The sequence below is a fragment of the Schistocerca americana genome, chromosome 3 (assembly GCF_021461395.2).
Source record: "Schistocerca americana isolate TAMUIC-IGC-003095 chromosome 3, iqSchAmer2.1, whole genome shotgun sequence".
NCBI classification, from domain to species: domain Eukaryota; kingdom Metazoa; phylum Arthropoda; class Insecta; order Orthoptera; family Acrididae; genus Schistocerca; species Schistocerca americana.
In genome coordinates, this window is record NC_060121.1 from 386,026,968 (window position 1) to 386,052,588 (window position 25,621).

General features: G+C 38.4%; 1 protein-coding gene across 1 annotated transcript in view; it reads right to left on the reverse strand.

Annotated features, from left to right (window-relative positions):
* Positions 1-25,621, reverse strand: part of LOC124606882 (proton-coupled amino acid transporter-like protein pathetic) — a 129,861-nt gene that overhangs the window by 34,639 nt on the left and 69,601 nt on the right. Inside the window, exons 5-8 of the mRNA XM_047138978.1 lie at positions 24,813-24,934; positions 24,448-24,532; positions 22,000-22,281; positions 19,577-19,755 (exon numbers count right to left, since the gene is read on the reverse strand). Of these exons, the coding sequence (XP_046994934.1) occupies positions 19,577-19,755; positions 22,000-22,281; positions 24,448-24,532; positions 24,813-24,934 (668 nt within the window). The remainder of the gene's footprint in view (positions 1-19,576; positions 19,756-21,999; positions 22,282-24,447; positions 24,533-24,812; positions 24,935-25,621) is intronic.

Below are 25,621 nucleotides of genomic sequence, written 5' to 3' on the forward strand. Positions count from 1 at the left end.
AGAAAATGCCTCAGACAAAACGTATGTAGATTTTGCTGTGGAATTGTAATCTGTAATAAGAAATGGGGGTTCCCATTGGAGATTTCAAATTTCCACCCTCGCACGGGGTGGGGTGATGGGGTGAATGTGTTATGGTTGAATGTCCCCTTCTGAGACAAAAAATTGGAATTATAGCCTTTTTTGATCTGATGTGTGGTTTTCAAGATATTACAGCAGTGGTCCAAACACACATCCCTGAGGTATGTCTGCAGTTAAAATGAACACTCTGTATAGTTCACTTCACAGATTTATTTTCCTGGGCAAATGACCTGTTAGAATGTGTTAGTGTATAAGTTTGTAATGTTGGTGTGTTAATACAAGTATTATGAATGATGTAGTCGTTATTTTTCCATACTGTCATAAATAACAGCACATTGTAACACATATTACTACAAACTATTACACACAGATATCTGTATGAGTTAACTGGTTACAATTCCTACTCACTGATTCTGTATTCAAAGGGTACTACATTTATTGACTTTCTAAGGTGCACAATTTTACTTTTCTCAACAATTAAAGCAAGTTGTCAGTCTTTGCATGACTTTGAAATCATATCATGATTTAACTGAATATATGTGCAGGTTTTCAGACAGTACTTCACTACAGACAACTGCGTGATCTGCAACAATTTACTATTAATATTGTCTGTCAGGTCATTAATATACATCAACAACAGTGGTCCAAACACACATCCCTGGGGTATGCCTGAAGTTCCTTCTGCACATTTCAATGGCTCTCTCCATCCGAGATCCTCACTACAAAGGAGACCTCAATCCAGGCACAAATTTTGTCTGATACATCATATGACTATACTCTTGCTGATAAGCATTGTTAAGATACTTTTAAGAAACATTTTATTTTCAGTTAGATGTATGTGACTTTCACACATGAAACTTCATCCAGTTTTTTATGTTGATTTCTACTTTCTGTACCTGTTCGTTTGTAATTACATAATACAAGTCTTTGAAAATATAAAATAAATGGATGGGTACAAATCCTACTCACCAAGTGGTGGCAGGAGAACACACATATAAAGGTATTGAAATGTGTGGGCTTATGGAGCCAGTGGCCTCTTCACTGCCAGAATGTTTGAAGGGGTAAAGGAAAAGAACTGGCAAGGTTTACAAAATGGGGAGACTTGAAAAGTCACCAGAACCCTGGATCAGGGAGACTTACCAGATGGTATGGCAAGGAAAGATGAGCTAATAAGAGTAGAATGCTAAGTGCATTGTTTGTGGTAGTGAGGGGAAAATAGAGGGATCAGAAAACAAAAAGATATAGGAAACTAAAAGGGAGTGAAGAAAGAATAGTTACTGAGAACAAATGCTGGGACTGAAGAAATTAACATAAATTAAGGGCAGGTGGGTGGCAAGAACCAAGGAAATGTAAAAACAATTTCCACCTTTGGAGGTCTGAGAAGCTGGTGTCTAGGGCAAGAATCCAGGTGGCACATGTGATGAAATGGGCACAAGGTCATGACTGTCATGTTGTAGAGCACTCTCTACAACAGGATATTGTGTGTTGTCAATACTGTATACATCCTCTACCTCTGACCATTCGTTCTAAGTAATAACTTGGTCGTAGTCAAACCACTGTAAAATGCTGAGAGTGTTTACATAGCAGTTGGTGCATGTTGTGTTGTTTCACAGGTGACTCTGCCTTTACTATTAAAGGCATGATGTTTTGCCAGTTGCAGGGCTGATAAAGGTGATGATAGGAGGATGCATAGGACAAGTCTTACAGCAGGGATTGTCCCAGTGGTAGGAGCCACAGAGTAGGAAAATGGGTGCTGAAGGAGCAGTCTGACAAGAATATTGCAAAGATTGGGAAGGCAAGGAAACACTATTCTCGGTGTGGTAGGCAAAGTATCAGAAAGATATAACTTTTTTTCAGGACATGGTTTTAGGAAGTCATAGTTTTGTTTGAGTACCTGATTAATACATTCAAGATGAGGATAATACTAAGTGATGAGAGGTGTACTCCTGCATTGCTTTTTGGAGGGATCAGCAGTACAAGGATGTGATGGCTTGAGAAATCTGCTTTTGACCTAGGTTGGTGGAGTAATTACATCCAGTCAAGGCTCAGGTTATAATGGTGGTGTATTGCCGCAAAGGGCCCACATCTGAACAAATATGTTATCCTCAAATGCCAAGGCTGTATAGGATGGAACATTTAACATAAAAAGGATGACAACTTTCAAAATATTAAGTTCTGTTGTTTGTTGGTAGGTGTAATGTGAATAGTAGTGTGTGAGGATGAGGTCAGCATGTAGGAAAAAGGCATGGAATTCAGAATATGGTCAAGTGAAATTTAATTTGGAGAATGTACCATATTTACCAAATAATAAGACAGGGTTTTTTCCCAAAATTGTCAGTCGAAAAATACTGGGTTATCATATATTCAGAAATTAAACTGTGGTTGCTGAGGTCAATATTTTTATGTTGTTTAATAAGTTGATATAAGGGTCATTTTACATTTACAAATGTAACTTTGGCTGTTGAGATCTCACGCAGATTTATTTTTAAGGATTCAGAAGGGTAGGTTAAGTTAATGATACTTGTGGTTGAACAGGCTATGGATTTCCTGATATGCTGAAGTGCTCAATACAATATCAACCTTGCTCAAACAATCATGTGACATTTGATGTGTGCAACACTAGCGCAAGGGATGCATGATTTCATGGCGAACTATGAACTAGCAACCACAGCAATCTAATGCTTCGCTTAAAGTTTGATAGTTTTGTGAAACACAAGAGAACATAATATTGAATTCTATCATCTTATAAACTCTTTTTGGATTGAACAAGTTTGCAGTAAAAGTTTTCATGGGTGTCTGGATACCATATACAGACATTTATGGTGTTCCTTAAGCAAAGCTGATATTGACAGGTGAAAATATTGTCCACGATAAAACATTTCCTGAGTCTGAGCACAGGTTAATATTTTATTTGGTTATGAAAAACTGATGATCTACCAAGTGAGTTGCAAATGAGAAATTTGGTCACTGCTCATGTATTAGAATACTGGATAAAAATGTTATGACCTTTTAATCAGCTTTAGAACAAGATTGTGACATTCAGGTGAAGCAAGAAAGAAAATTAATCCAGAATAAACATCTAAATGATGAGATAAATTGTGTTAGACTGACTGTAATTGTTATTTCCAGAATAAAGTACAGCATCAAGACAGATGTCACTAGATTGTGGGATGGGTGAAAGTTTGTGAATTGGACTGAATTGTGATTGCAGTCTTTTATTTATGTATTAGTTGGTGCTGGTACATGTGACCTGCACTGTAAGAGATATTGCAGTTTTGTGTTTTACAGTTGCTCAAGCACAGCACTGCACAAATGTTCGAGGGGTAACAATGACACCAGCTGAGCTGAGAAGTAGCATGAGTGTGGGAAGGGGAGTGGTGAGCAGGCAGGCCAACCAAGGAAACCTGTACCATGTACTTTGGCTTTTTATCAGCATATACCACATTCAAATTACAGTTTGTTTGAATCCATTTGAATTTACTTTAAAACTGATCAGATATGCAACAACTGTATATATATTTCTATAGAAATGGTATCTATTTTCTGCAACAATGTCTTTGATGCTTATCTTGAAGTATGACAGGAATGAAAGGAGGTGTGTCAGCTGCCAGTTCTATGCGGCCAATTGGGGGGGGGGGGGAGGGGGAGGGGGGGGGGGGACACAGACCATATATTTGGAAGCAAAAAACATTTCATGTCAGTGTTGAAGCAAAATAAGATTTGTATTTGGCAAAAAAACAGCTGTGTTCTCAGGTACCAACATTACCACAACCTCAGAAATCACAATATATTCGGAGGGAACTACCAAATACTCATTACAATGAAGATATAAAGTTCATAGCTGCATTATTAGGATGTAGGTGATAATTAAAAATAGTGATACCCCAGATGATATGCTTAAAGATACTGAAGATAAAAATTAATGAAAACCATTTCTTTTTGTTTATCTTTTTTCTCCTTTTATTATCAAATTGTAGGCAATTAATAAATGGCCTACATTTAGAATAGGTATATTGCTCATGTTTCAGGGAGATGCTTTATGCTAGTAGAACAGTTTGTCATTTTGATTACTCAGAATTTGTTAAAAATTTTTTTTTTTTGAAGGAGTCTCTTAAAAAAGGGAGGTCGCCTTATATTCAGAGTTGTCTTATACTCAGGTAAATACAGTATTTAGAGATTCCAAGAATATTAACAGGTCAGCCTCACCGTGAGTCCATGTCACAAACATATCTCATCAAAGTATCTAAACCAAACCAGCAGCTGAAGCCTCTTAGATCCCTGGAAAGCACCCTCCAAGTGATCCATGAAAAGGTTGGCATAGGAAGCAGCCATGCCAACCTGTCTATGTCAAATGTTCCCTCCCATACAGCATTGGCATTCAAGGCAAACATATTTGTTCAGATGAATACTCTTTACAGCAATACACCACCGTACTCACTTCAGCCTTCACTGGATGTAATTACCCCACCAGCTTAGTTCAAAAGCAGGATTCCTGAGCCATCACATCCAATCCCGATACTGCAAATCCCTCCAAAAAACAGCTCAGGAGTACCTCTCTTGTCACTCAGTGTTATCCTCATCTAGAATGTATTAATCAGCTACTTCAACAAGCTATGAATCCCTAAAATAATGCCCTGAAATGTTGTCCAATCCGTCTGACATTTTGCCCACCACACCTAAAATAGCTTATTGTCACCCTCCCAATCTTCACAGTATCCTTGTCAGACCCTATGCTCCTTCTGCATCCATTTCCCTATCATATGACTCTTACCACTGTGTTGTCTCCACTGTAAAACTTGCCCTATGTGCACTCCTCCCACAACCTATATCAGCCTTGTAATTGGCAAAACACATATTATCAAAGGGAGAGCCACCTGTGAAGCAATACATATCATGTATCAGCTATTATGTAAACAATGTTTGGTCTTTTACATTGGCATGACTACACCAAACTATCAGTTGGGATGAATGGGCCTAGTCTGACCGTGTATACTGCCAACAGACAATATCCTGTTGCAAAGCATGCTCTACAACATGACAGTTGTGACCTTGATGCCGATTTCTCCACATGTTCCATATGGGTCCACCCCCCCCCCCCCCCTGTCCCAGACGTTAGTTTCTCAGAACTCTGCAGGTGGGAACTGGTATTACAAGAAATCCTTGGTTCTTGCCACCCATCTGCCCTTAATTTATGTTAATTTCTTCAGGCTTGGTATGTCTTCTCAGTAAGTATTCCTTTCTTCACTCACTTTTAGTTTTCTGAATCTTTTATTTTCAGACTGTTCTATTTTACCTATCCCTCATCTCTACCTTCCCACTATTATTAGCTCATGCAAGATACTTTGTGAATGGTCTCTCGTCTTGTGTATTGCCCTGTCTTCCACTTTTAAGCTCTCAGGTTTTCAAAAATTCATATGCTGCAGTCCCCAACAATCAATATTTCGCCTCATCCTGTCTGGTAAGTCTCCCATGACCCAGGGTTTTGGCCGACTTTTCCAGTTTCCTAAACTTCATCAGTCCTTTTCCTTAGCCCCTCTTGCCTCCCCTTCAACCCTTCTGCCAGAGAAGAAGCTACAGGCTCTGAATGCTTGCAAATTTCAATACCTTTTTATGTGTGTTTTCCTACCTTTGCTTGGTAGGTAGATTTTTTATCCATCCAATTGCATTACATTTTCAAAAACTGATTATTTTGTGACAGCTCTGTAGATGGTTACTGTTTCTGCTTGTAGCCATTAGTGCTTCACTGTTGAAAGTTGACAACATCACTGCAAGGTGTCAGGGATCTTCTTACTCCATCCCTACTGTAGTATAGGTGTGTTTGGACCCTTTCTCAGTATACTATAACTGGAGTCACAAATGATGGCTAACAAGTTTAGGCTCATTTTGCCCACCTACGTCACACATTCTTCAATAGCCAATGAGTGTCCAGTAGTGTTCTGAGTGCTGTGCTTTGAATCTTGTACCCAATGCAACCATTAAACATGATCTTAGCTAGTTATTTAGTGAATTTGTATCCCATTTGTTGAGAGTTGTCATTGCTGATGGTAGTGGCAAGTGACAAATTCTAAACAAGGGAGATATAATTTGCAGGATACACATTTACTTCAAGCTCAAAGCATGTGCAGTTGCATACCACAACTGTTGCTTATATCTGTCAACAATGCAATCCCATCCATTTCTTGACCTGCACGAACTACCATTGTTTGTGGATCAGATTATAGTGTCATCATCAAATATCACAATTTTTGAACAGTCCTCCTGTTTGGGGAAAAATCATTTATATTGGGTATGAACAGGAGTTGGAAAAGTCTGTCTTGTGGGGTGACAATTTTTTCTCTCTTTTGACTTAGTCTTCTGCCAGTGGTATCATTTGTTAATGGTATCCTCTGTTTTCTAGTGTTAAGATATGACTTCATTCATGTCAGATGGAATTCCTTTCACAGTGTGCCAATTTAGTTTCCCCAGTACAATTTCATGAACTATTAATCAAAGGCTTTGAACAGGGCAGATTGAATGCCAATAAGTAATTTTTTTCCTTTAATTCTAATGGAATATAGTTTTTGAGATCATATATTGCTTATTCTGTAGAGAAGCCTTAGGAAGCCAAAGAGGTATTATTAAAAGATTATTGTCAGAAAAGTGGTTCAGTATTATATTGATAGTTACATTCCAAAAATCCTTTGAGAATTTGTAGGTACACAAGTGGGTCTATAGTTAAGAGTTCACTTGCTCATATTTACATCTATATGTTAGTGTCTCTACTACATATTTCAGCCACCTAGAAAATACACCTTGACTTTTTAATGATTAACAAAAAACCCAAATGGAGTTCTACCAAATCAGTAAAAGATTTTAGTGGTCTGGCTAAGATACAATTATAGACAAAAGAGTTATTTCTTGTCAATAACCTGATTATTTTGTTCTGAGGAAAAGAAATCTTGGTGGCAAAAATTACTGTCTAATGACACATTTTGCCTGTTTAGGGCACCATCAGGTTTTCTATGACAAAGAAGGAAGGAAAATATAAGTAGCTATCAAGTACAGCTCCAAAGAAAAATATCAGAGGAATGTCTATGAACCATTAGAAAGAAAACTTACATTTGCCATTGTGCTGTGAAATAAGGATACATCAAGATCACATTGAACAGAGTGTGTACCTGTGCAATAAATATGAGTAATAAATAATCTTAAAAATGAAGAAGTGTGATAACAGAAGCAAAATGAAAAGTTCAAACAGTACTTTCAATACACAATTGATGCCAGGCATGGTGGTGCAGTGATAGGATCACACAGAAATGCAGACATCAGGCTTCATTTAAACACAGTGTTGTGAAACTGACCAACACATTTGAAGATGTCAAGCATGTGAAACATCAGACTAGCTCCACTTGGAGCTTACTGAAGGAAACTCACACAGATGACGGGCATGAGTAATTTTAAAACATAAATTTAAATGAAAGTGCATAACAGAAATGAAAAATAAGCTTACTGAACAAGACATTATAAAGAATGAATATATTACAATAATAAATAAACATTATACTATATTAAAATTAGAAGAAGAATTGAGCACTAGCAGGCCACAGGTCCAGTAGTAGATAATGGAAAGTGATGGGTACATAATTAAAAATGCAGTACAAAATATACAGCATGAACTATGCAAATCTAAGGCCATAAAATAACAATGTACAAAATTTAAAAAATATTTTACACATTCAAAGGCCAACTATGTAAATATTCTGACACTTGACATCATGAAGTCAAAATAATTCTGACTTTTATGAATCAGGTGGTCTTGAAGCACTTGATATTGATCACTGATGTTTGTTTAAGAATTTCCATTTCTTCAAGAAGATTTAGCTTTTTGCCTGTTTGAGCATAATGTAAAATCTGGAGATTGTCCAGTGCAGGTGTCTGTTGCTTTGTTACTTTCAAGTGCTCAGCAAAGACATAGTGCTGGGCATTTTTAGGTAAAAATGTTCATTAAATCTAATCTTGAATATCCTGCAGGACTACCCTATGTAAAACATTGAACAGACAATACATTCTAATCTATACACTCCAGAAGTACCATATTTATCTTTATGAGGCCACTCATTATGAATATAATTGTGTTGAGCTCCATTTTAAGTTATTAAAACTATTTCAATATTGAAATTTTTGAATAATTTAGCCAACTCCTATGATATCTTTCCCAAAAGTGGAAATTTAGCATTTTTCAGATTTAAAAATATGGCATTTATGAACAAGTTTTTATTCATGCCTGACAATTTCTTTTTATATAGCTTATTCAAAATCAGTGGACTGTATATATCTTAGTGACTGCAACAAATTTTAAATTTTTGAATTCTCTGTTGACAGAAAGTGTACTGAGAGGAATATAGTAACGATGGTCAATCACAGATTTAAAAAAAGCTTAGCTTATTTGTATGCTACTATGCATGTGGTCTACTGGTCTCTATGGGTATGTCCTTCTAATTTATACATCCCACAAAATTTATTTATTATTTTAACATATTTGTTCTGTAGAATGTCTAGTTCAGTTACCTATTTTTTAATTTCTATTATATGCTTTTATTTAAATTTGTATTTTAAAACTGTGTGAGTTCCTGCCACTAAACTCCACTAGCTGCCTAGTCCAGTTCTTAATCGTTTACATATTTGATGTCTTCAATTGTATTGGTCAGTTTCATTATCCTGTGTTTGAATGAAGCCACATGTCTCCAGTTCTTTGAGTGTAGTCCTATTGCTGTACCACTACACCAGTCATATGTGTGTATTGGAGAAAATGTTACCACTTTTCACTTTGCCTCTGCTACAGTACTTTTTCGTTTTCAAAGATTTTCTGCTTACTCATATTTATTGTTTAAGTGCATGCTTGTTTAGTGTGATCTTGCTGTATGCTTATTTTACAACATAACAGCAAAAATACATTTCCTGTCTATTGGTTTGTAGACACTTCTTTGAGTTTTTATTCTGGGCTGTGCATGATAGGACCATGCCCCTGGCTATTTACATTTCCCTTTCTTCTTTGTTTTAGAAAATCTGATGATGTCCTTAAAAGGTGAAACACTTCATTAATCAGTAACTGTCACAACCAAGAGTGCTTTTCTCCATTATAATCGTTAAAGAGTTGCTGTACCAGCCACTTGATGGAGTGGGAAAAGTTTTATAATTATTTTGTGCTCTCTACAAGTTGATCTGATGCTTAGTGGTGGAGTATGCAATGCCTTTCTAAGTGATTCTAATGGACTTTCATTCAATGGCCCATTTTTGTCCCTTTGTTTTCAGCTACTTTTAGGAATATTTTATTGCATTTAGTAGCTGATTACTTGAATTTAATACTATCTAACATGTTATTGGGAGCTGATACACGTTTTTCTTACTGTGTTTATTCCTTTTGTTCCTAATCTTCTAAATTCACTATCACATTGTTCTTGGATTTTTAGCTTTTTCTACTTAGTATTATCATTTTTGATGAAATGGTGAAGAAGTAAGCAAGAGCTATGGTTGGTCAAAACAATACTGATGCAAAATCACCTGACTTTCACTGATTAGCTCACTCCTACCAGCTCCCACTAATAGTGCCAAGCTATGACGGACAAACTGTACAATTTATCTCCTTGAGTAAGGATCAAAAGGGGATTTTGGATTCTAGTATGAAGGTTTTTGACTAGCTTGCATATAACATGAAGCAAAGAACTGAAATATCTATAAATACAAAAGAAAAGTTCAGCAGTGGAACGTTCAGAATGAAATAACTTAAGCCAACAGAAATTTCATGATTTACTGATTTCAGAATTAAAGATTTCCTATTAGATATATGGTAAATAGCAATGATTATTGCAGGCAGAGATCTTGTGGTAAACAGATGACTGTGGCTGTGCGAGAAAATTGATATAGTTCTAAAGTGAGTAACATTAAATGAACAGCAACTTTTTCATATAAAAGATGAAGCAATAGCAATCTTGAAAATGGGAGAACCATTGTTAATTTTACTATATTACATTCAACTTGGGTAAGCACAAGTATGTTATAACAGTTTACCTTACTGATGCCGTTTCTAACAATTGCTTCATTTGGTGAATACAGTGAAACCCATATTTTATGTTTTTGTGTGGTCCAGACTAAAAAAGCACAAAATGAGAAAAACGCAGAATTGAGGAAAATGTTAACCCACTCCCCCCCTCCCCCCCCCCCCCTCCAAAAAAAAGAATATATATATATATATATATATATATATATATATATATATATATATATATATATACACACACACACATATACATATATAAAAACAAAGATGAGTGACTTACCGAAGGAAAGCGCTGGCAGGTCGATAGACACACAAACACAAACTTGCTATTTTTAATCATATATGACAATTACATGTGTTTTTGCTCATATATATATATATATATATATATATATATATATATATATATATAAATATAGAGGGAAACATTCCACGTGGGAAAAATTATATATAAAAACAAAGATGAGGTGACTTACCGAACGAAAGCGCTGGCAGGTCGATAGACACACAAACAAACACACACAAACACAAACATACACACAAAAACACACACAAACATACACACAACATCTACTATCTAGCGAAACCACTGCCAAGGGAACGGGCTTGGAAAAATTAGCGGGGAAAGAAGACCCTGTTGAGCTTGACTCTAGTCTGGCACTGTGAGGTGACATGAGAGGTGTAGCATAAGTGGGAGATGGCAACATCGCCGGTGAAATACCACTACTTTCATTGTTTCTTTACTTGGTTAGGCGGAGCCTCTCCAACATTTTGTATAAAATCTGTCAAAGTGAAGGAAATTGAATGTACAATACCATGTTTATACATTAATTTGTGGTAATGAATTTTATCAGTTCTTAAAAAATCACAGATGTGTAACAGGAAGTGAAAACTCATCAAAAAATTGAAATTGGTATCTGGTTAGAAGGTACTCGAGCTGTTTTCCAACATGCTACAATCACAAATTATACATTCAAAATGTGTTTCTGGGAGATCATTCTTTGTTCTCATCTGGAAAATAGCAAAACTTGATGAACATGTTGAACTGAACTAAAAACATCGCAGCAGCTAAGTGGTTAATCATCTGTTTAATGACATTCTTTGTCACCATTGCTGTTATCATTTAATGTTTTTCTTGCATGCCACACTTCTTAAGTTCACCACCAGTAAAGGGTTATTTTAGGCTTGATGAAAGAAACAGAGATGTGAGAAAATGAGTTTACTTCTCCAGTTGATGTTACAAAGTTTTTAGAGGTCCACTCAGTGAATTTACGTTCACTGTGTAAAATGTAAGTTTGAAAGAAAGCTCAGGTGCTACAGTTTCACTCCATGCCCTCTATCACTGCTGCCAATCTTTACAATCTACAGTGTGTGGTTTGTGGGATGCAAAGCATATACGGGGTGTTCAAAAAGTCTCTCTGCATTGCCATATGATTGTTCGTCTGCCTGGGTTACTTCTCTTCAAGTGGACTCTCCCAACATTCCACTGTTTTGTTTATCTCAGCCAGCATCAGTAGTATCGTTGATGTGTGTCGTAACGTGTTGACATGAATATTTAAGTTTAGTTCCTTTGTTCGTTTGTTTCATTTTTGTCAGTGTTATAATGCTAGCCATTGAAGAACACGTGTTCTTAGTTGAACAAGTATTCGAAGCTGGCAGTAAATACACAGTTTCAGTTCATCAAACATTTAATTCAGTTTTCCCAGAGACAACACTCCTGCTAAGTGATACTGTGTGAGATTTGATTAATAAATTTCAAAGTGCTTGTTCAGTGACAGATGCACCGAGAAGTGGTCATCCTGGCATTTTGTCTGGGATAAACTACTCAGTATTTCTGCTAAAATGTCCATGAGCCCGAACAAGTCAGTAAGAAAACTCGCCCAGGAAATTGATGTTAGTGTCTGAACGGCCCCCACAGCTGTAAGGAAAAAATTAGAACTTTTCCCATACAAAGTGACAGTCGTGCAAGAACTGAAAAATACTGATCATTGCAAGAGACTGCATTATTGTCAATGGTTCACAAATTTTGTTCAACAAAATGGAAGAGATATTTTTAATGACCACCCCATGAACCATGGACCTTGCCGTTGGTGGGGAAGCTGGCGTGCCTCAGCGATACAGATAGCCATACCGTAGGTGCAACCACAGTGGAGGGGTATCTGTTGAGAGGTCAGACAAACGAGTGGTTCCTGAACAGGGGCAGCAGCCTTTTCAGTAGTTGCAAGGGCAACAGTCTGGATGATTGACTGATCTGGCCTTGTAACACTAACCAAAACGGCCTTGCTGTGCTGGTACTGCGAACGGCTGAAAGCAAGGGGAAACTATGGCCGTAATTTGTCCTGAGGGCATGCAGCTTTACTGTATGGTTAAATGATGATGGCGTCCTCTTGGGTAAAATATTCCGGAGGTAAAATAGTCCCCCATTCGGATCTCCGGGCGGGGACTACTCAAGAGGATGTCGTTATCAGGAGAAAGAAAACTGGTGTTCTACGGATAGGAGCGTGGAATGTCAGATCCCTTAATCGGGCAGGTAGGTTACAAAATTTAAAAAGGGAAATGGATAGGTTAAAGTTAGATATAGTGGGAATTAGTGAAGTTCGGTGGAAGGAGGAACAAGACTTCTGGTGAGGTGACTACAGGGTTATAAACACAAAATCAAATAGGGGTAATGCAGGAGTAGGTTTAATAATGAATAAGAAAATAGGAATGTGGGTAAGATACTACAAACAGCATAGTGAACACATTATTGTGGCCAAGATAGATATGAAGCCCATGCCTACTACAGTAGTACAAGTTTATATGCCAACTTGCTCTGCAGATGACAAAGAAATTGAAGAAATGTATGATGAAATAAAAGAAATTATTCAGAATGTGAAGGGAGACGAAAATTTAATAGTCATGGGTGACTGGAATTCGGCAGTAGGAAAAGGTAGAGAAGGAAACGTAGTAGGTGAAGATGGATTGGGGGTAAGAAATGAAAGCGGAAGCTGCCTGGTAGAATTTTTCACAGAGGACAACTTAATCATAGCAAATACTTGGTTCAAGAATCATGAAAGAAGGTTGTATACATGGAAGATGCCTGGAGATACTGACAGGTTTCAGATAGATTATATAATGGTAAGACAGAGATTTAGGAACCAGGTTTTAAATTGTAAGACTTTTCCAGGGGCAGATGTGGATTCTGACCACAATCTATTGGTTATGACCTGTAGATTAAAACTGAAGAAATTGCAAAAAGGTGGGAATTTAAGGAGATGGGACCTGGATAAACTGACTAAACCAGAGGTTGTACAGAGTTTCAGGGAGAGCATAAGGGAACAATTAACAGGAATGGGGGAAAGAAATACAGTAGATGAAGAATGGGTAGCTTTGAGGGATAAAGTAGTGAAGGCAGCAGAGGATCAAGTAGGTAAAAAGACGAGGGCTAGCAGAAATCATTGGGTAACAGAAGAAATATTGAATTTAATTGATGAAAGGAGAAAATATAAAAATGCAGTAAATGAAGCAGGGAAAAGGGAATACAAATGTCTCAAAAATGAGATCGACAGGAAGTGCAAAATGGCTAAGCAGGCATGGCTAGAGGACAAATGTAAGGATGTAGAGGCTTATCTCACTAGGGGTAAGATAGGTACAGCCTACAGGAAAATTAAAGAGACCTTTGGAGAAAAGAGAACCACTTGTATGAATATCAAAATCTCAGATGGATACCCAGTTCTAAGCAAAGAAGGGAAAGCAGAAAGGTGGAAGGAGTATATAGAGCGTCTATACAAGGGCAATGTACTTGAGGACAATATTATGGAGATGGAAGAGGATGTAGATGAAGATGAAATGGGAGATATAATACTGCGTGAAGAGTTTGACAGAGCACTGAAAGACCTGAGTCGAAACAAGGACCCGGGAGTAGACAACATTCCATTAGAACTACTGGCAGCCTTGGGAAAGCCAGTCCTGACGAAACTCTACCATCTGGTGAGCAAGATGTATGAAACAGGCGAAATACCCTCAGACTTCAAGAAGAATATAATAATTCCAATCCCAAAGAAAGCAGGTGTTGACAAATGTGAAAATTACCGAACTATCAGTTTAATAAGCCACGGCTGCAAAATACTAACGCGGATTCTTTACAGCTGAATGGAAAAACTAGTAGAAGCCGACCTCGGGGAAGATCAGTTTGGATTCCGTAGAAATGTTGGGACACGTGAGGCAATACTGACCCTACGACTTATCTTAGAAGCTAGATTAAGGAAAGGCAAACCTACAATTCTAGCATTTGTAGACTTAGAGAACGCTTTTGACAATGTTGATTGGAGTACGCTCTTTCAAATTCTGAAGGTGGCAGGGGTAAAACACAGGGAGCAAAAGGCTATTTACAATTTGTACAGAAACCAGATGGCAGTTATAAGAGTCGAGGGACATGGAAAAGGAAGCAGTGGTTGGGAAGGGAGTGAGACAGGGTTGTAGTCTCTCCCCGATGTTATTCAATCTGTATATTGAGCAAGCAGTGAAGGAAAGAAAAGAAAAATTCGGAGTAGGTATTAAAATCCATGGAGAAGAAATAAAAACTTTGAGGTTTGCCGATGACATTGTAATTCTGTCAGAGACAGCAAAGGACTTGGAAGAGCAGTTGAACGGAATGGATAGTGTCTTGAAAGGAGAGTATAAGATGAACATCAACAAAAGCAAAATGAGGATGATGGAATGTAGTCGAATTAAGTCGGGTGACGCTGAGGGAATTAGATTAGGAAATGAGACACTTAAAGTAGTAAAGAAGTTTTGCTATTTGGGGAGCAAAATAACTGATGATGGTCGAAGTAGAGAGGATATAAAATGTAGACTGGCAATGGCAAGGAAAGCATTTCTGAAGAAGAGAAATTTGTTAACATCGAATATAGATTTTAAGTGTCAGGAAGTCGTTTCAGAAGGTATTTGTATGGAGTGTAGCCATGTATGGATGTGAAACATGGACAATAAATAGTTTGGGCAAGAAGAGAATAGAAGCTTTTGAAATGTGGTGCTACAGAAGAATGCTGAAGATTAGATGGGTAGATCACATAACTAATGAGGAAGTATTGAATAGGATTGGGGAGAAGAGAAATTTGTGGCACAACTTGACTAGAAGAAGGGATCGGTTGGTAGGACATGTGTTGAGACATCAAGGGATCACCAGTTTAGTATTGGAGGGCAGCGTGGAGGGCTGACCGGTCCATCGTCATTCTTCCGGCGGACAAGGGTTCCACGACCGTGGTACTTGATCGTCGGGAGTATGTGGCTGACGGACTTCGTCAGCTTTCAGACAACACCACATACAAAGTTTGCCAAGGTAATCCCATTCCTGATGTCCAGGCAGAGCTTCAAGGAATCCTCAGAACCTTAGGCCCCCTACAAAACCTTTCACCTGACTCCATCAACCTCCTGACTCCACCGACACCCCGCACCCCTACCTTCTACCTTCTTCCTAAAATTCACAAACCCAATCATCCCGGCCGCCCCATTGTAGCTGGTTACCAAGCCCCCATAGAACGTATCTCTGCCCACGTAGATCAACACCTTCAACCCATTACATGCAGTCTCCCATCCTTCATCAAAGACACCAACCACTTTCTCGAACGCCTGGAATCCTTACCCAATCCGTTACCCCCGGAAACCATCCTTGTAACCATTGATGCCACTTCCTTACACACAAATATTCCGCATGTCCAGGGCCTCGCGGCGATGGAGCACTTCCTTTCACGCCGATCACCTGCCACCCTATCTAAAACCTCTTTCCTCATTACCTTAGCCAGCTTCATCCTGACCCACAACTTCTTCACTTTTGAAGGCCAGACATACCAACAATTAAAGGGAACAGCCATGGGTACCAGGATGGCCCCCTCATACGTCAACCTATTCATGGGTCGCTTAGAGGAAGCCTTCTTGGTTACCCAAGCCTGCCAACCCAAAGTTTGGTACAGATTTATTGATGACATCTTCATGATCTGGACTCACAGTGAAGAAGAACTCCAGATTTTCCTCTCCAACCTCTACTCCTTTGGTTCCATCAGATTCACCTGGTCCTACTCCAAATCCCATGCCACTTTCCTTGATGTTGACCTCCACCTGTCCAATGGCCAACTTCACACGTCCGTCCACATCAAACCCACCAACAAGCAACAGTACCTCCATTATGACAACTGCCACCCATTCCACATCAAACGGTCCCTTCCCTACAGCCTAGGTCTTTGTGGCAAACGAATCTGCTCCAGTCCGGAATCCCTGAACCATTACACCAACAACCTGACAACAGCTTTCGCATCCCGCAACTACCCTTCCGACCTGGTACAGAAGCAAATAACCAGAGCCACTTCCTCATCCCCTCAAACCCAGAATCCCCCACAGAAGAACCACAAAAGTGCCCCACTTGTGACAGGATACTTTCCGGGACTGGACCAGACTCTGAATGTGGCTCTCCAGCAGGGATACGACTTCCTCAAATCCTGCCCTGAAATGAGATCCATCCTTCATGAAATCCTCCCCACTTCACCAATGAGTGTCTTTCCGCCGTCCACCTAACCTTCGTAACCTGTTAGTTCATCCCCATGAAATCCCCAAACCACCTTCCCTACCCTCTGGCTCCTACCCTTGTAACTGCCCCCGGTGTAAAACCTGTCCCATGCACCCTCCTACCACCACCTACTCCAGTCCTGTAACCCGGAAAGTGTACACGATTAAAGGCAGAGCTACGTGTGAAAGCACCCACGTGATTTGCCAACTGACCTGCCTACACTGTGATGCATTCTATGTGGGAATGACCAGCAACAAACTGTCCATTTGCATGAATGGACACAGGCAGACAGTGTTTGTTGGTAATGAGGATCACCCTCTGGCTAAACATGCCTTGGTGCACGGCCAGCACATCTTGGCACAGTGTTACACCATCTGGGTTATCTGGATACTTCCCACCAACACCAACCTATCCAAACTCCGGAGATGGGAACTTGCTCTTCAATATATCCTCTCTTCCCGTTACCCACCAGGCCTCAATCTCCGCTAATTTCAAGTTGCCGCCACTCACACCTCACCTGTCATTCAACATCATCTTTGCCTCTGCACTTCCTCCTCGACTGACATCTCTGCCCAAACTCTTTGTCTTTAAATATGTCTGCTTGTGTCTGTATATGTGTGGATGGATATGTGTGTGTGTGCGAGTGTATACCTATCCTTTTTTCCCCCTAAGGTAAGTCTTTCTGCTCCCGGGATTGGAATGACTCCTTACCCTCTCCCTTAAAACCCACTTCGTTTCGTCTTTCCCTCTCCTTCCCTCTTTCCTGATGAAGCAACAGTTTGTTGCGAAAGCTTGAATTTTGTGTGTATGTTTGTGTTTGTTTGTGTGTCTATCGACGTGCCAGCGCTTTCGTTTGGTAAGTCACTTCATCTTTGTTTTTAGATATATTTTTCTCTTGGTGGAGTGGGGAGGATTTCATGAAGGATGAATCTCATTTCAGGGCAGGATTTGAGGAAGTCGTATCCCTGCTGGAGAGCCACATTCAGAATCTGATCCAGTCCCGGAAAGTATCCTGTCACAAGTGGGGCACTTTTGTGGTTCTTCTGTGGGAGGTTCTGGGTTTGAGAGGATGAGGAAGTGGCTCTGGTTATTTGCTTCTGTACCAGGTCGGGAGGGTAGTTGCGGGATGCGAAAGCTGTTGTCAGGTTGTTGGTGTAATGGTTCAGGGATTCCGGACTGAAGCAGATTCATTTGCCACGAAGACCTAGGCTGTAGGGAAGGGACCGTTTGATGTGGAATGGGTGGCAGCTGTCATAATGGAGGTACTGTTGCTTGTTGGTGGGTTTGATGTGGACGGACGTGTGAAGTTGGCCATTGGACAGGTGGAGGTCAATGTCAAGGAAAGTGGCATGGGATTTGGAGTAGGACCAGGTGAATCTGATGGAACCAAAGGAGTAGAGGTTGGAGAGGAAATTCTGGAGTTCTTCTTCACTGTGAGTCCAGATCATGAAGATGTCATCAATAAATCTGTACCAAACTTTGGGTTGGCAGGCCTGGGTAACCAAGAAGGCTTCCTCTAAGCGACCCACCACCTACTCCATTCCTGTAACCCGGAAGGTGTACACGATCAAAGGCAGAGCCACGTGTGAAAGCACCCACGTGATCTACCAACTGACCTGCCTACATGTGGGAATGACCAGCAACAAACTGTCCATTCGCATGAATGGACACAAGCAGACAGTGTTTGTTGGTAATGAGGATCACCCTGTGGCTAAACATGCCTTGGTGCACGGCCAGCACATCTTGGCACAGTGTTACACCGTCCGGGTTATCTGGATACTTCCCACTAACACCAACGTATCCGAACTCCGGAGATGGGAACTTGCTCTTCAGTATATCCTCTCTTCCCGTTATCCACCAGGCCTCAATCTCCGCTAATTTCAAGTTGCCGCCACTCATACCTCACCTGTCATTCAACAACATCTTTGCCTCTGCACTTCTGCCTCGACTGACATCTCTGCCCAAACTCTTTGTCTTTAAATATGTCTGCTTGTGTCTGTATATGTGTGGATGGATATGTGTGTGTGTGCGAGTGTATACCCGTCCTTTTTTCCCCCTAAGGTAAGTCTTTCCGCTCCCGGGATTGGAATGACTCCTTACCCTCTCCCTTAAAACCCACATCCTTTCGTCTTTCCCTCTCCTTCTCTCTTTCCTGATGAGGCAACAGTTTGTTGCGAAAGCTTGAATTTTGTGTGTATGTTTGTGTTTGTTTGTGTGTCTATCGACCTGCCAGCGCTTTTGTTCGGTAATTTCTGAGGTGGAGGTAAGGGTGGGATGTAATGGCACATATATATATTTTTATCAGTCAAGATATTTGTAACAGTGAGGAAGAGAAGTGTATCAGTTTTGGTGCAAATAATTCATTGCCCCTCTTCTCACCTCTCGTTAGTTACATGAAAGTATCGTCCCATTGGCTATGTGGAGCAGATGCCTTGTCATCCTATTAACAAAAAAAAACACTGCTGTGACTGATAGTAGCCCAGATCTAAACTTTAGTCAAAGGAAGTGATATTCCAAACAACTGGCTTAGATAAGCGGCAAAAAAGGAAGTGAAGATAAAAAATTAATGTAAACTATTTCATTTTGTTTATTTTATTTCTCCCTGTATTATCAGGTTGCAAATAATCAATAAATAGCATAAGTTTAGAATAGGTACTATGATAACTTTTTAGGTAGGTACTTTATTTCTGTGAAACGTTTTGTAAGTATGATTAATTTCAAATATTAAAAATAAAATTATCTCAAGGGACTTAAAAAAAAAGGGGGTGTCATATTTGAGATCACCTTACACTCAAGTACATATGTTACACTGAGCAATAAGTAACAAGAATGAAACTGATGAATATCATATTAAATGAATCAAGAATCATTAAAAATGTTAATACTACAATCACACAATATTAAAACATTTTGATACCTACACTTCTGATGTTGGTAGGTTCAGTGTAATATTGGCTTCTGTAGTACTACCATACTTTAGGTAACCAAAGAAACCTACACTCACATACAAAGCAACCACAATCGTCATACCAATGTTCAGCACTCCTGGACAACCAACAAAATGTGCTGGTGTCTTCATTTTATTAGCCAATGGCATTACCTACAGAAACAAAATAAAAGTTTACTTAAATTCCCAAGATGTCCCACTAATAAAACTTTTATTATTTCTTTATAAGAAATGTTGCACTCAGTGCAAGGAAGAAAGTATTTCATCAATTTTACTATAATACTAGCAAGAATAAATTTTTTTGTCTTTGTAATGGGATACATAAAGTTGATTATATTTAGTTGCTAAAAGTGATCATATCTAATTTAAAATACATACCGTATTTACTCGAATCTAAGCCGCACTCGAATCTAAGCCGCACCTGAAAAAAGAGACTCGAAATAAAGGAAAAAAAAATTCCCGAATCTAAACCGCACCAGAAATTTGAGACTCAAAATTCAAGGGGAGAGAAAAGTTTTAGGCCGCACCTCCAAATCGAAACAAAGTTGGTCCATTGTAATATGAGATCCAATTTAGGTCGAATGAAAGACGATACAGTAGTTTGGTTCGAGTCGTAATCTTAACAGTTAAGCTTTACCAGGTAGCCATTGCTATGCGTCAGGTGCTCCATCCGTATTTATACGGGTACCCTTCCTTTTTCACGTGCTTCGTCTGGTTTGAATCGATTGCTTATTTTGCTTTGATCTGATAAGTGCCGTTTTCTTTGTTATAGGTGTTTACGTCACTCTAAGCTGAAAATGCATTATTGTACTGTGTCATGCATTGTTTGTTGCATTCTGATAGTGCGTGTTTACGGCTTGTTGCCGCTTGCGGCATGGCTTGCTTTTGTGCGCGCTACCGCCGCTTACAATAAAAAAAAACTAAAAGGAGAGGAATCATCTCATTAGCGAAACAATGGCAAGAGACTGCTGTTTGTTGTTACTTACACTGCTGCTTTCTTTGATAGTGATCAACAAGAACCAAATAATAGACTGCGTGTGATAGAACATATTCTGAACGAGAGGTAGGCGAAAATTTTTCTCCGTTTGAAAATCTTTGCGGCCACTTCTTTAGTACATCAAATGCTGCACAGAAATTAGTCATCTTAGATTTAAAAATCTAGTCAGTTGCCGTGCTTCATTTCTGACTGGATCACTATTAGGCATAAGAATAATACGAATATAAACATGACACGATACGTATATTCTTCCGTGTTTGCTGTTGTCTCACTCAAGTTTCGTAGTTTATTAGGCAGACAGTATTTAAATGAGATAGCAGCAAACACGAAAAAAGAATACACGGCAAAATGTTTATATTCGTATTATTCTTATGGTGAAGATAATGTTAGACTGTGATAATACTGGATGTGATTCACATTTCGTCAGGTTCCTATTAGCAACCATCTCTTCTCACAGGTAGGAAAAAATTCAGAACGTAGAGTTGGCCATATTGACAAGCATCCCTAAAAGTCTTGCCAGTCGGATTTCCGTAGTACATTGAAATTCTGCTACATTCGAAGATGAACAATACAGAATTTGTATTTACTCTGTTGGATAATGCATGAAAATGCAGTGGTCGAAACTCGGGGCGGAGAAAAAAAAGCTCGTCTTCCACCTTCTTTTTTTTTAATTTATTTACTGACGCAGAGGTTTTGGCGCCAGTATTTATCTCTGTGCCTACAAAGCATGCCTGTGTAGCGCTACATATATTCGACGGCAGAAGTTAGTTGTGGCGGCACCTACCAATATTTTTCAGAACTTCCACTTTTTTGCACTCGATTCTAAGCCGCAGGCGGTTTTTTGGATTACAAAGACCGGAAAAAAAGTGCGGCTTAGATTCGAGTAAATACGGTAAATGTTTTCCAGATACAGTGATTTCATTCCCTGGGAAAAGACAGAGAGAAATGTTGGGATTTTTCAATAATTATACATGCATACTGGTATCATTGAAGATCCGAAGTAAAAGGAGGCATGAAAGGTTAAGATAAATTCTGAATTACCGACAGCTAAAAATCTGAGAAACTGGATTCTACACAGAATGAAATCAACAAGCCAGAGGTACAGAATTTATATTTCATAAGTAATGCATGGATGCCAATCCTTTTCCCTAACTGCAGAAGAATGGCATGTTCCAATCATTAGTCTTTAAATATTTGTTTTTATCTATTGACTAACAGTTGCCTCATCAAAATAATAACACTAATAATAATAATAATAATAAGAAGGGAAACTGATTTTTGATAACATAAAGCAGTTTTCACAGTATTTCAAAGGCTAGTTGTTTTCCACGACTTTTTATTTATGAGTGTAAGGTGTGTGGAAGAGGAAGTGGGGAAGTCATTTAGCAGATGTAACTTACCACTCCAATGCCTTCTAGTGCAAATATGGCAGTTCCAAAAAACAGTGGTAATTGTTCCCAAGAAGAAAACTGTGGCAAACCACTGTGAATAATGGGTGGCAAATCACTAAAAATGTAGTAGAAGGTGATTCCTAGTCCAAAAGTCAACAATATGTTTGCCAGCAGAGAGAAGATAGCAAGATACTTCAGATCTCGGACCCAATTGATTAAGATCAATAAGGGTGCCATGATTAGCAAATAATACTGAAATTGCCAGTCTTTTACTATGTAAAACTCAGCAACCTGAAAATGAAAACAATGGGCATTACTGACAATTTCTAAACACAACAACATAGAATATTGTACTTCACTATATACTATGTGGAAAAACTGTCCATAGGTGTACAGTGTGTGGCAAAACTACCCTACAGCCTTGGTATACATTTCAAAGAGACAAGTCATGCAACTGATAATATGTTAGAACTTTTTAACTGTTATTGCAGTGTTTGGCTAATGTATTTGGCGAACTTTCCTCTCAATTCTGATACATTGCAGACAGAATGTCTTCCATTCTCTGTGAATTATTGTGAATAATTGTTGCTGTGATTTTTGAGGAAATTGGCCTCAACCACAGCTAATGCTCTAACTCATCAGGTATTGCCTAGCAATTTATCGCTGTTCAGGCACTAATATAAAATAACTTTTATCTTAATAATATGAATATTTATATTTGTGTTTGGAGAGAGAGAGAGAGTGATTTTTGTTTCAGACTTTACTTTGAGTTGTAACTGGTACCTGAATTTTGGTTGCTGCCTCCTTAAATGATCAGCTTCTGCACCAGTTGGTGATGTATTATAATTTTGAGGACGTTATTGTTCTTTAAGATTTAAAATATGACTCTGTTGGTTACTTGGCCATATTGCGGATAGCTTTGAGCTCAAGTTGTCATAGCTTTTCATACCTAAGTGACCACTGTTGTAAGTAAATAAGATCAAACAGCAATCTGCTTTTTGTGAAAAAAGGAGATTGCTTGGCACACAAACTTACTTCAAACAACATGTCCTAATGCATCAAAATTGGTCAGTGGAGTTCAGCACCATACTATTATACAAGAACATAATTCAATTAAGAAATTACGCGAGGTTGTTACATATTGAATGAAAACTATAGAGAATGCATTTCCTTTCCTGTATTTTAGTGAACTTCGTACACTTACAATTCTGTTAATTGATGAAGTTCACCTCCTTTTCCAAAATCAAGATATCTCTATTCTTCACTTCCAGAAAATATGTATACATAAATGTTTGGCAATTATTACACATACTTTACTCGGTTTTATCACTGAAATAGCAATTTTCATTCAATGTAACAATATGTTCTGAGCGATGCCCTAGTAACATGTCCTTTTTATTTTTTTAAGTCCATACTCAAAGATTCACAACTACTATCATTGCGGGGATTGTGTGCTAAAGAGTTTCTTGCTGTCCAGCTGCACTGTACTACACGTCAAGTACTTTTTTAATCAAATTTACATTTACGGTATTTACATACGTTACTGAGCTTCTTAGAATAAAAGCAGGCACAGATTAGTTAAAAAAAGGGCAGTGAAGTTCACATAACATTACAACTATTTATGAGTAACCAAACAAAGACAAGGAACACCAAGTTATCATACCACACCTATTGCATTGTACAGTATATTCCATTAGGGAGAGCTCTGCCAGGTCCGCTCATACTCATTTGAGTAGTACATTCTGTAGACCTACTCTGACAAAATACTCCATAAAACATTACCCACTGCCACTATTTTGCAATGGACATCATCTGCAATAATTCTTAAGGATGTCTAGTAACTGAGTGGTTTAAATTTTGCTTCAGTGTCTGCTTATTTTACCAATATGACATAGTGCTTCCCTAATGAATACATTACATAACAACGGGGTTAACAGTGAATTCAAGCACATGACATAAATTTCAAATGCTATTGACATAATGTCTGAACTCTTGTACCCCTCTTATAATGTCACATTAGAAAAATAAAATTCAGTCCAAGACAATTCACATTATAAGGTTCCATCAGATACACAGTCTCACTCACACACTCAGTATAATCATAGTGGTGTTTTGAGACTTTTTGACGTGTGTGTGTGTGTGTGTGTGTGTGTGTGTGTGTGTGTGTGTGTGTGTGTGTGAGAGAGAGAGAGAGAGAGAGAGAGAGAGCAGCAAATTGGGAGTTGGGGTTAAATGCTAGAAATCTGATACCACTATTGTAGTAGATAAAAAAAATTGTTTCTATTATGACTAAACGTCAATAAAAATAAAATGATTTAACAATACCAAACTAAAATTGAAAATATTTTAGCTTCTCAGTATGGTATTAATGAAAATCAGCAATTTCTTCTTGTGAATGTTACTCACATTCTTTAAAATGATTTACATTTAGTGACTTACATTTCAGCTACTGTTTACCTGTTGTATATTTCTTGCAACAAAGACATTGTAGACACAGCAGCAGCCCAGTAAGTCAATAACCAACAAAGTATTTATACAGCCCCTGAAAGTGAAGGCACCACTTCCATTAGCATAATCAAAATTTTTCATTTATGGTAGTGAATTTATGCTAGATAGTCTGTAGGTGATGTGACCAAATTAAAATTAAATGGAATACAGAAAGTCTTATGAATGAAATTAAGTTTTAATCATCTGTGAGAGACAATAGCTCTCTATGGCAAATCTGTTAAATCATTAAATTGTTTGAATGAGGCTAATGATTACAGCTAAATGTACTCAGCTAAAACCAAATGAGTATTTCATAAGTTTTTATGCATACTTACGCAGAAAATCCAGAAAATTTGTGTAAAATTGGTGGGCCCATGAGAAATGCAGTTTTTGCTGTTTCAGAGAAACTCAGTGTTGGGACCTTGGATCTTCTACAGAGGATATGGGAACACTTCACCTACAAAAATGAATGTTGTTTTAATTATTCTAGAAAATTATAGAAATTGCACTAATAAATTTTCTAAAATACTTATGTTCTGTACAACAAATTTGGGAAGGGGCTGGGAGGTAATCGTAATTTTAGCTCCTAATAACTGATTGATTTTCAGTCGGTGTCATCAACATCTTGGAGAATGCAAACAGGTCATGAGGCACCCAATTAATGTTTTGCAATTACATTTACTGTTGTATGTTCTATATTGCAACATAACATTGTTATGTTTGTGCATAATTAAGACACACAAACATGATTTGATTCGATATTATTTGCATTCTGTGTACTTTATTCCCATTCGGCAGTGACATATCATTATGCAAAATGATCAAAGAAGGTTTTTTGTTACAGATTTTACAGAGTATAATGTGTATGGGGGAGGGGGGGGGGAGAAGCTGGGGGGAGGGGGGGGGACATGTTCATATGCTAATGGAAACATGGTTCAGTCATTACAAAGCTATAATAATCTCAGATTAATGATTCATAATAAGGTATAGAATATCATTGCTGGCCAATGCAGGCAAGACAATATTGTTACATTTTTTTATATTCAAATACATAATCATCATCATCAGCTACCAGTATCTGACATCCACTGCAAAATATAGACGTTTGTAGGCTCTTGTTTATTATCTTTCCTGGAAATCACTA